Source organism: Pan paniscus, chromosome 20, assembly GCF_029289425.2.
Source record: "Pan paniscus chromosome 20, NHGRI_mPanPan1-v2.0_pri, whole genome shotgun sequence".
NCBI lineage: Eukaryota > Metazoa > Chordata > Mammalia > Primates > Hominidae > Pan > Pan paniscus.
In genome coordinates, this window is record NC_073269.2 from 17,712,108 (window position 1) to 17,724,291 (window position 12,184).

The 12,184-nt window shown below is 60.0% G+C and overlaps 1 protein-coding gene across 1 annotated transcript; it reads left to right on the forward strand.

Annotated features, from left to right (window-relative positions):
• Positions 1 to 7,635: 7,635 nt before the first annotated feature.
• On the forward strand, positions 7,636 to 10,551 carry JUNB (JunB proto-oncogene, AP-1 transcription factor subunit). The gene has a single exon (XM_003814823.5). The coding sequence runs from the start codon at positions 9,011 to 9,013 to the stop codon at positions 10,052 to 10,054; it is 1,044 nt and encodes a 347-aa protein (XP_003814871.1). The 5' UTR covers positions 7,636 to 9,010; the 3' UTR covers positions 10,055 to 10,551.
• Positions 10,552 to 12,184: the final 1,633 nt, after the last annotated feature.

The window sequence follows — 12,184 nt, forward strand, 5'->3', positions numbered from 1 at the left end:
CCTGCCCGATCCGAAACTTGTGGCCCCTCGACCGAGCGCCCGGGGGCTTCCCCAGCGCCTGACGGGAGGGCAGTCCCTGTTGGGGGAGGGACCTTTCCCATGGAGCTGAGACCCCCCCAGTTGCCATGGGAACCAGAGCTTCCCGCGCAGCCAGGCGCGTGTTTCCTTTCCCCGCCCAGCCATCCTGCTTTTCCTCCAGCTGCCTAGTCTACTGACAATGCGCTTCCCGCTCGTGATCCCGGGAGAAGGGGGCTGGGGTCAGCGTCGCCCGGGCGTGCGTGACTCAGGCCAGCCCGGGGGTCCCCTGGCCGCAGCTGGCCTCGCTCCCGCTTCTCCGCCCCCGTGACTCACCCCTCCCGGCTTTCCCCGCGTGTGACTCAGGCCCCTGGGGAGGGGGCTGCGGAGTCTGGGACCCCTACAGACAGTGAGGCCGAGAACCAAGTTCTGGGGACTTCGCTCTCCGCGGGGAAGGCCTCCCCCACCAGCGAGCATCCGAGGGCCAGCGACTCCCCTTAGCAAGCCAGAGGCGCCCCCCCCAACCCCGCCTCTGAATCGGTAGACCCCCCACCCCCACCCTTGCAAACCTCCGGGAACCCAGCCCCCAACCCCTCCTCCCAGCCCACAGGAAGTTTTGGCAGAGCCCGTCGCGGCGATGAAACGGTTAAAGCCGTTTTCTTATTCATTTCATCCAGGGGCCCATTTTGACTCAGAGCAAGCCGGCGCCCCCCTCGAGCCTGGCCTCCTGGGGGCCTGGGTGCATACTCCACCCCACATGTACCATTTTTAGAGAGGGGAGGATGGCGCTTGGTGAGCTGGCTGGGGGTCTTGGGTAGCATATAGAGCTGGGTTCAAATCCTGTCTCTGCCCTCATTGCTGCCTGGACCTCAGTTTCCCCATCTGAAAATGAGGGATCATTATGTCCAGCTTGTTGGGTTGTTGTGGGGATTAGGTGAATAATAGATGGGAAACTCTGCATCCAGGGTTGAGCACGGGAGCCAGGAGAGGGCTCCTCCTGTTTCTCAGGCCTGGGTGTCAGGGTGCCCAGCAGAAGCGAGTCCTTGCCAGGCAGGCCATGCCCCACCCAGACACTCTAAGGCCATGGGGTTCATCTTGTCCACCCCCTGCCCGAGGCAGGCACCCAGGAAGTGAGAGGCGGGGCAGGAATGAGGCACAACCTGTTGGGCCCGTCACCTCCCCACCCCCCACCCTCATTCCAGTGCCCTGACAGGGCCCCCCCACGCTGCAGCCCCACCCCCGCCGCCCTGGACGCCTGGGTCCTGACCCGCGGGTGGCCCGAGGGAGGGGACGTCGGATGGAGACTGTGTCTCGGGAACATCCTGTGGACTGCTGGCTGGACAGACGGAGGAGGGTCAGCCCCTCCCGGGGCAGGGCAGACATTGACTGGGGGCAGAGTAAACATGGCCCAGGGTGACCAGACGGGGCGGGCGGGGGGCTGTAGGAATGTACACACACAGTCACCCCGAGAGAGCCAGTCCAGACACACAAACCCCTGTCACCTTGGCCACAGAGAGACTGCCAGCCAGGGACACACAGACAGGGTCAGACATACAGCTGGGCAAGATGATCCAGCAATGACTGTCACACATGGACACAGTGACAGACCAGACCCTCAAGCAAGAGACACACACCGTCAAACACATGAATGCATCCACTGGTCAAAAATACGCAGGCAGGCCGTGTGCGGCGGGGATAAATCAACCCAGCACATAAGCATGATAGACACAAACACACAGAGACTGACAGGTGAGAGGCACACAGCAAGGCAGACACAATGGCGTGTGACACACATGGAGACAAACACAATAGGCTAGAAACATAGGGGCAAGACAGACACAGAGTGAACTATATGTGAGACAAGCAGGCAACATGTGCGTGCTGATAGGAGAGACAGTCACCTTCAGCACCAGCACCCCGAGAGCCACACGAGAGATATGCAGACACAGGCATGCACTATCAGATCCTGACACGCAAGAGAAGGCAACACACACACACCCCAGATCTCCAACTCAGAAGATAGAGACAAGACAAGAGAGACAAACCTAGGGACAGAGATGATGTGTTCACAGTATGGCAGAGAGTCCCTGGCACCCTGGCCCACCACTGTTGCACACACATCAGAGATGCTCCCAGGGACACCAAGCCGAAGCCTTAGAGGTACACACCATCTCACCAAGAACACACACATGTGGGACCTGGCAACAGATTGGGTAGATCTGGGCAGACTGACACATTCACAGACATGGTCTGGCCAGACAGTCACACCCAGTGCAGAGAGGCACAGACAGGCCACAGTGGGACATTCATAAACACATCGGCACAGAGAGACCATGACAAAACCTGTTTGCACACACACACATGCACACATACAAACGGAGATCAGTAACAGGCAACATACAGATAAGCCACAGAACACACACATGGAAACAAGCCACAGACCTCACACACAGAGACCACACACACACACACCAAACACAAACCAGCCACAGACCTCTTTTTCACACACACACACACACACACACACACACCAGATCGTATACACACATACATACAGACCAGCCACAGACCTCTTTTTCACACACACACAAATGCACATTACAGATTGTATACACACAGACCAGCCACAGACCTCTTTTACACACACACAAACAGATCGTATACACACATACAGACCAGCCACAGACCACACACACACACAAACACACATACACACTGACACAAGTTAGCCATAGGAACTTTGAAACAACCTACACGTACATACATCTAGACCATGTGCAACCCATCCTATAGAGCTCACACACACACAGAGTGGAACAGAACTCTACACAGATAAGCCCTACATAGACCTTTGCATCCAGGGCTGGGCACAGAAGCGGGCAGAGGGCTACTCCTGTCTCTCAGGCCTGGGTGTCAGGGTTGGACCAGCACACACTCTCACATGCACCCTATAGGCCAGTCACACGCTTGCCCCCTGGACCTTGCCAAGGTTCTGTGGGGGCACTGGACACCCCAGTCTGTCTCTGCCCCACAGAGATCCTGACACTTCCTCTCTCCAAACATCACCCCCACTTCCCTCCCTCTTTGCTTTTGCCACTTCCCCTAGGAGGCCTAGCTCAGCAGCCTCTGCTCCTGCTGGGGTGGGGGCCTGCTATAAAGAGGTCACCCAGGGTCTTGGTGATGCCCAGGTCCCCCAAGGCTTCACCAGCAGTGGCAGGGATGGAAGCAGCTTCCTGAGAAACTCCCCTCATGCCCAACCATGTCAGCCTGGAGAGAAAGAGAGAGACTCTCCTTCCTGCTTCCAAGAAAACCTAGCAGCTTCCTCTCCAGGAGAGGGGGCAAAGGACCCCCAAACCACAGAGGTGGGAGAGGGAGGCGGCTGGTAGGCCAGGAGTTCCTGGGGGAGGGCTCCTGCCGGGCCTCAGATCCACACCCAGGGGCAGGGACACGGGAGGGAGGCTGGGTGCTGTGTGCTGCGACTTGTGGGTTCTCGCCCTGGCCTGCCCACTGGCTGACTCACAGGCAGCCCCCAGCCCAGTTTCCTAGTGAGGGCCCCACTGGTCAGTGGGGCCAGCAGGGAGGGGGGTCACCGGGCTATTTATAAGAAGGAGAAGTCCCTCGTGCCAAGACCAAAAGCCCCGAAGACACTTGTGGGTGGGGGTGGGTGAACTTCCTCCTTATCCTGTGCCCTAGGCCCCAGGCCCTGGGGCATTGGGGAAGCCTGCGCAGGGACTTCTTAGCCAGGTGCTGGTCTGGAGCCCAGGGCCTGGGCAGTACCCAGCTGCCAGTCTGGACGCTCAGGCCAGGCAGGGGAGGGGGCTGTCCTCCCACCCTCCTCGTGGGGCCGGCCTGGCGCCAGTGGGGCGGCTTGAGGGGGTGGTGCCCAGGCCACAAGGGTGACACTGGCAGAGGCCTGGAACCGGCTGTACCAGCTTGACTGGGCCCCCGCCCTCCCTGTCTGGCCCAATCTCCACCCCGTGCTCAAACACCCATGCAGAGTGCTTGGAGGAACCCTACTCCCACATGCTGGCCTGTCCACAGAGACCCATGCCCCTCTCTCTGTGCCCCACCACATTTCTCCCCCAATTAAAGGAGACCCTCAGTGGGGTGCGGTGGCTCACACCTGTAATCCCAGCACTTTGGGAGGCCCAGGTGGGAGGATCCCTTGGGGCCAGGACTTCCAGACCAGCCTAGGCAACAGAATGAGACCCTGTCTCGATAAAATATAAAAAAATAAAACTTAGCAGTTGTGGTGTGCTTGTAGTCCCAGTTACTCTGGAGGCTGAGGCAGGAGGATCGCTTTTACCCAGGAGTTCAGGGCTGCAGCGAGCTATGATTGTGTAGCTGAACTCTAGCCTGAGCAACAGAGTGAGATGGTCTTGTTTTCTTGCCCAGGCTGGAGTCCAGTGTCAAGGTCATGGCTCATGTGATCCTCCTGCCTCAGCCTTCGGAGTAGCTGGAACTACAGGCACACCCTCCTGACCTCAGCTAATTTTAAAATTTTTTTGTAGAGATGGGGGTCTTGCTGTGTTCCCCAGGCTGGTCTCAAAAATTTCTGGGCTAGGGCTGGGCGAGGTAGATCATGCCTGTAATCCCAGCACTTTGGGAGGCTGAGGCGGGCAGATAACTTCAGGTCAGGAGATCGAGACCGGCTTGGCCAACATGGTGAAACCCCATCTCTACTAAAAATACAAAAAATTAGCCTGGCGTGGTGGCGTGCGCCTGTAATCCCAACTATTCGGGAGGCTGAGGCAGAAGAATAGCTTGAACCTGGGAGGTGGAGGTTGCAGTGAGCTGATATTGTGCCACTGCACTCCACCCTGGGCGACAGAGTGATATTTTGTCTCAAAAAAAACAAAACAAAACAAACAATTAAAAAAAACTCCTGGGCTCAAGTGATCCTCCCCCTCGGCCTCCCAAAGTGCTGAGATTATAGACGTGAGCCACTGTGTTTGGCCAAAGTGAGGTTCTCTTTAAAAAAACAAAAAAAGGGCCGGGCATGGTGGCCCACGCCTGTAATCTCAGTACTTTGGGAGACTCAGGCGGGCTGATCACAAGGTCAGGAGTTCGAGACCAGCCTGACCAATATGGTGAAACCCCGTCTGTACTAAAAATACAAAAATTAGCTGGGCATGGTGGCATGCGCCTATAATCCCAGCTACTCAGGAGGCTGAGGCAGGAGAATCGCTTGAACCCAGGAGGCGGAGGTTGCAGTGAGCCAACATCATGCCATTGCACTCCAACCTGGGCGACAGAGCAAGACTCCATCTCAAAAAACAAACAAACAAACAAAACACCAAAAAAAGAGACCCTTCATGAGACGGCCTGCAGCTGGTACTGCATACATGCTTCTCTGGTTGTCATTATTCACAACACAGTGGCTAATGCTCTGAAGCCAGACAGCTTGGATTATATCTCAACTCTAGTGCTTCTAGCTGTTGGACACCAGACAAGTTCCTTAATCTCCTGTGTCAGTTTCTCATCTGTTACATGGGGATACAAATAACATGCATTTTGCTGGATTGTTGGAAGCAGTCGATGACTTATTTTATGTTAACCACTTAGAAGAGTGCCTAGCCCACAGTAAGAGCCATGTAAGTGTTGGCTATTAAAATAATAATTATTATTTCTCAGCCTATCTATCTTAAGTGTTTCTGAGTCTCACTGTCTGTCTGCGTGACGCTAACCTTGAACCCATTTGTCTCTCTGGGCATCTCTCCCTGCCCTGCCCCCCTGCCCTGCCCCCCTGCCCCCATACACCCACTGTTCCTTGCCCTCTTCCTGGGATGGACTCTGTCTGGGATGGCCTCACCTCTCTCTAGGACTCCCTCTGGCATGGCCAGCCTCAGCCCTGGCCAGGGCTGAATTACTGTGGCCTCCTGGCTTTTGGGACCTGCAAGTTAGCTTCCCAAGGTGCTGCCCTCTGGCCTGCCCTGCCCAACCCCCCAACGCTGCCCGCTGCGCCCCCGCGGGGCCCGGCCAGATGTCAGCTGCAGTTATTAGCCTGGGCGGGAGACACAGGCCTGGCAGCGTGCCTGCCAGACTCACAGGCCTCCGGAATCTCCCTTGAGCCTGGGGAGGGGGAGGGGAGCCATTCAAGCAAGGGGAAGAAGGGAGGGGGCATTTAGGGGTCACAGGGACCCTCCAAGGACGGGACGCCCCCAGCTTCTGCTGGGACCTTCCTCCAGCAAGGCCACTGCACTGCTGGACTTCCCCCTGCCCCCACATAGCTCAGTTTCTTTTTCGCCTCTTTCGTTTTCCTTCTCTTTCCCACACTTGGTGAGATCTAGGCTGCCCCAGAATGGCTGTTTAACCCCTATCCCTTAGCCTCTTTCTACCCTAAAGAAGAGAGAGGCTCTCTTCATCCTCCAGAAGACAGAGGCCTGGGAAGCTGAGAGAGAGAGAGAGAGACAGAGAGAGAGAGAGAGAGAGACAGAGAGAGAGAGAGAGAGAGAGAGACAGAGACACTAGGCTTCTCACCTCTTGGTCTAGTGGGTTCACACACTAACTGCTCGGAAGTCCCACCTTAAGTCTAACTGGAAGCCTGACCGTCTGCACCTCGCCGCAGCCCTTCCCGGGAAGGGGCTCTGGGTTCCCTCATATTCTCCCCTTAGATTTTCAGGTCTTCTCTGACTCGGGGAAGGAAGCTCTCAGATGACAGAGCTACTCTAGGGAAGGAGGGGGGCAACTCTAGGTATTCTGGATGATAGTAGGATGGGACCTGCAGACTAAAACGAGAGTGGGGCCCCTGACTCACATGAGTGAGTGCGGGGTGTTGGGGACGGAGCTCCAGATCTCCTGGCAGAAGGGAAGGGCACCCCACCCGAGGGAGGAGGCAGCCGCCGTTCCAGCCCGCCCAGGCGCCGGGGGCGCCTCGAGGCATCGGCCCGCCCTCTCCGCGCCCCGTCGGGCCGGGGGCGAAGTCCGACCCAGACCCGCGGGCAGGCGGGGACCTGCCGGGCTGGGTTGGGCCAGGCCGGGCCTGGCAGGACGCAGCCCCAGAGCGGCGGGGTGGGGCGGGGCCGGGCCAGGCGGCCGTGGGGGCCCCGGGGGCGGCGGTCGGGGCTGGTCGGGACTAGCAGTCTGGGGGCCCAGGCGCGCCCTGGGACCTGGCAGATAGTCGGGTTCCCCACTTCTGGCTCGGGCCCCAGGACAGCGCTGGTCCCACCTCTTCCTGTGCCCTAATATGGGCGGCGGGGAGAGACTTCGGGGGCCAGACCGCCCTCAGTCCTGCCCGCGGACTCCCGCCTGTTGCCATGGCGACCAGGCCCCTCTCCTCGGCTGCGTCCCCCGCCGTCGGGCCAATGGAACAGTCCCCATGCCGCCTGCCTCCGCGGTCCCCTGCAGGCGCCGCGGGCGGAACCATTGCTTGAGGGGAGAGGATGGTGGCTGGAGGCTGCTGCGGCTGGGCGGGCTCCAAGCACCCGGGCCTCCGCGGGGGCTCGCACGCCCAGGTTCCTCTTCCGAGGCGCAGGATGCGGCGGGACCCAGGGCGGGGCGCACGGTCCCGTAGGATCCGAGTGACGGAGACAGGGCCGGGCTCCTTCCCCCGGGGCTGTTGCCACACTTCCTGCCTCTGCGCTCTTTCCCCAGCCTGTTTCTAAGGAAGGGAGTGGGGTTGGGCGACCGCGCCCCAGCCGTCGGGCTGGGTCCAGGCTGTAGGAGCCGACACGGTGTTGGGCAAAGCCCAGGGTCAATAGGGGAGGGTTTTAGGATGGGGGACAGAGAATACAGATGACTAAGAGGTCACCATCGAGGGGGAGCAGCAGTCGTGGAAGATCCAGCAGTCCTGGTGCGCGGGACCCTCAAGGCCCCCTCCTCACATGTCAACTGAGTACACTCTTATTGTCTTCTCTGCTCCGAAGATGTGTCCGGCCCCTTCTAACTCTCTTCTTCATCCGGGCTAGCAAATGACCCCAGTGGTCCCCAATTTCTGGCAGACATGTCTCCATCTTCTACCTGGCATATTTTACCTGCCTCAGTGTACCCCAGGCCGCTTACTAGCTTTCTGCATATCTAGACTTCCCCTAATTCCTCCTTCCCGCTTACGGGAGAGCCCTCAGACCCTCCCATGAGCTCCTGGACCCCTACTCATTTCTTGCAATTTAATGGGTCATGCAGCTCCACCCACTCACCCCTTTTGATCTCTCCCCTCCTCCGTCCTGTGAAAATTCCAGTCCCGCATCCTTCTGAGCCCGGGACCCCCAGTCAATTCCTGGGTCAGGTGTCTCCTTAACCCTCCCGATTTACAGTGCTTAACCCTCATTTCTGCTTTTTGGGGTCTCCCAATGGATTGTCAGTCCTCCTACCCCTCTCGTATTCTGGGTACCGCAGGGGTTTCTTCGCACATACTGGGACCCTCACCCCACTTGCTGCGTACCAGGTCCTGGTATTTGTCCCAGTGGACTCCAGGGAAATCATCCTCCTCCCTGAAACCCCTCACTCATGTGCCTGGGCCCCCCAGCACCTCCTTCCATGCGTACCCCGAGGTCCTTTGAGCCCCTCCCCCTGCAGCCCCGCCGAGCCACCCGGCCCGTGGCCGCTGTTTACAAGGACACGCGCTTCCTGACAGTGACGCGAGCCGCCTCCTCCCCTTCCCCACGCTCGAGGAGGGGGGCGCGGGGGCCCGGCTCCGGCGACGGCCAATCGGAGCGCACTTCCGTGGCTGACTAGCCCGGTATAAAGGCGTGTGGCTCAGGCTGAGCGGCTGGGACCTTGAGAGCGGCCAGGCCAGCCTCGGAGCCAGCAGGGAGCTGGGAGCTGGGGAAAACGACGCCAGGAAAGCTATCGCGCCAGAGAGGGCGACGGGGGCTCGGGAAGCCTGACAGGGCTTTTGCGCACAGCTGCCGGCTGGCTGCCACCCGCCCGCGCCAGCCCCCGAGAACGCGCGACCAGGCACCCAGTCCGGTCACCGCAGCGGAGAGCTCGCCGCTCGCTGCAGCGAGGCCCGGGGCGGCCCCGCAGGGACCCTCCCCAGACCGCCTGGGCCGCCCGGATGTGCACTAAAATGGAACAGCCCTTCTACCACGACGACTCATACACAGCTACGGGATACGGCCGGGCCCCTGGTGGCCTCTCTCTACACGACTACAAACTCCTGAAACCGAGCCTGGCGGTCAACCTGGCCGACCCCTACCGGAGTCTCAAAGCGCCTGGGGCTCGCGGACCCGGCCCAGAGGGCGGCGGTGGCGGCAGCTACTTTTCTGGTCAGGGCTCGGACACCGGCGCGTCTCTCAAGCTCGCCTCTTCGGAGCTGGAACGCCTGATTGTCCCCAACAGCAACGGCGTGATCACGACGACGCCTACACCCCCGGGACAGTACTTTTACCCCCGCGGGGGTGGCAGCGGTGGAGGTGCAGGGGGCGCAGGGGGCGGCGTCACCGAGGAGCAGGAGGGCTTCGCCGACGGCTTTGTCAAAGCCCTGGACGATCTGCACAAGATGAACCACGTGACACCCCCCAACGTGTCCCTGGGCGCTACCGGGGGGCCCCCGGCTGGGCCCGGGGGCGTCTACGCCGGCCCGGAGCCACCTCCCGTTTACACCAACCTCAGCAGCTACTCCCCAGCCTCTGCGTCCTCGGGAGGCGCCGGGGCTGCCGTCGGGACCGGGAGCTCGTACCCGACGACCACCATCAGCTACCTCCCACACGCGCCGCCCTTCGCCGGTGGCCACCCGGCGCAGCTGGGCTTGGGCCGCGGCGCCTCCACCTTCAAGGAGGAACCGCAGACCGTGCCGGAGGCGCGCAGCCGGGACGCCACGCCGCCGGTGTCCCCCATCAACATGGAAGACCAAGAGCGCATCAAAGTGGAGCGCAAGCGGCTGCGGAACCGGCTGGCGGCCACCAAGTGCCGGAAGCGGAAGCTGGAGCGCATCGCGCGCCTGGAGGACAAGGTGAAGACGCTCAAGGCCGAGAACGCGGGGCTGTCGAGTACCGCCGGCCTCCTCCGGGAGCAGGTGGCCCAGCTCAAACAGAAGGTCATGACCCACGTCAGCAACGGCTGTCAGCTGCTGCTTGGGGTCAAGGGACACGCCTTCTGAACGTCCCCTGCCCCTTTACGGACACCCCCTCGCTTGGACGGCTGGGCGCACGCCTCCCACTGGGGTCCAGGGAGCAGGCGGTGGGCACCCACCCTGGGACCTAGGGGCGCCGCAAACCACACTGGACTCCGGCCCTCCTGCCCTGCGCCCAGTCCTTCCACCTCGACGTTTACAAGCCCCCCCTTCCACTTTTTTTTGTATGTTTTTTTTCTGCTGGAAACAGACTCGATTCATATTGAATATAATATATTTGTGTATTTAACAGGGAGGGGAAGAGGGGGCGATCGCGGCGGAGCTGGCCCCGCCGCCTGGTACTCAAGCCCGCGGGGACATTGGGAAGGGGACCCCCGCCCCCTGCCCTCCCCTCTCTGCACCGTACTGTGGAAAAGAAACACGCACTTAGTCTCTAAAGAGTTTATTTTAAGACGTGTTTGTGTTTGTGTGTGTTTGTTCTTTTTATTGAATCTATTTAAGTAAAAAAAAAAATTGGTTCTTTATTAATTTCTGTTGTCTTTTTTTCCAAGCTGGGAGGGCGGAGGGAAAAAAAAAAGCACTGGTTTGCCCCCAGCTCAGTGCTGTTGGTGGCTCGGTCCTGTATGTGTCCCCCTCGTCGGTTCGGCGCAGGCATCTTGTGGTCCCAGCCCAGGAGTCCCACCCTTCCCGCGTCCCCAGATCTCCAGGGTTGGATGGTTGGGGCGCGGGACGCGGTCCAGGGACCCAGGAGCTGAAGGCAGGGCGCTCCGGCGAGACTTGGAGTGCGCAGGCGCGTCCCCGCCCAGCCGCGCGCGCCGGGGCTTTCCCCGCTGACGCAGCGGAAGCGCTGCCCATACAAGGACCGATTCTGCCCAGTGACGCGACCGCGGTCTCTGGGCAGATTCCGGGAATCCCCTCCCCCGCTCTGCCGGGCAGGGCCGCGGCGCCGGGAAGGGGGCCGGGATTTTCCCGGGCAGGCGGCTGCCCGGGCACGGAAAGCCCCAGGCCTGGGTCCAGAGCGCCCGCGGTGGGCGGGCAGCGCTCCTGGGCCCCGGGAGCCACCCCTGTGCCACCTTCAAGACACTGGCGCCTAGGCCCCGCCGCGCCCACGCCCCCTCCGTCTGACCTGACCGGGGCGGAGGGTTGCTGCTGCCTCGGCGGCTTTGCCGACGCCGTCCCCTCTACCCCCACCCCCTCCAGGAAGGGCGGCGCCCGCCTGCCAGTTTCCCCTCACGGGTACCAGGCCAGGAGCGGGGCGACTGCCAGGTCTGGTCCTGCCGGGGCGGCTGCTCGGGCCGCTGGGCGCCGCCACCGCCCTCGCGCTGGGCTCCCTCCCGCGCAGCTGGGACACGTGGAGGTGGGGGTGGGGGTGTTGGTGCTGCTGGCACGCCTAGAGGGAGTCTGGCCGGCTTCGGGGTTGGAAGCCCCCAGAGCAGTGGAGAAAAACAGGTAGAGAAACCAGACAGGCAGTAGGGTGAGTGGAACAGACACTTCATCAATTCATTTGTACAATACCTAGAACAACTAGACCCTGGAGACACAGCCTGGACCACTCCAGACAAGACAATAAATAAACAAGCAAACATGGTTCTTTGGGGGTGGTGGTAAGTGCTAGTAAGAGGAAAAAAACAAACTAAAACAAAAAAAAAGGTCAAGGTGGCAATGATGGGGCAGGGAGGAAAGATGCTTTGCAGAATGGAGTGGGAACATGGACCTTTAATAGGGTGACTTTTTCTTTTTTATATTTTAGAGACGGGTCTTTGTCCTGTTGCTCAGGTTGGAGCGCAGTGGTGCAATCATAGCTAACTGCAGCCTAGACCTTCTGTGCTCAAGCAAGCCTCCCACTTCAACTTCCCAACTAGCTAGAGCTACAGGCATACACCACTATGCCTGGCTAATTTTGTTTATTTTTGTAGAGATGGGGTCTGCTATGTTGCCCTGGCTGGTCTGGAACTGCTGGGTCAAACAGTCCTCCCGCCTTGGCCTTTCAAAGCACTGGGATTCCAGGCGTGAGCCACTGCGCTTCTCCTGCAGTGACTTTTTTTTTTTTTTTTTGAGACGGATTCTTGCTCTGTCACTCAGACTGGAGTGCAGTGGTGCGATCTTGGTTCACTGCAACCTCTGCCTTTCGGGTTCAAGCGATTTTCCTGCCTCAGC

Coding starts and splice junctions, on each gene's coding strand:
- JUNB (XM_003814823.5), top strand. CDS start 9,011: ATGTGCACTAAAATGGAACAGCCCTTCTACCACGACGACTCATACACA.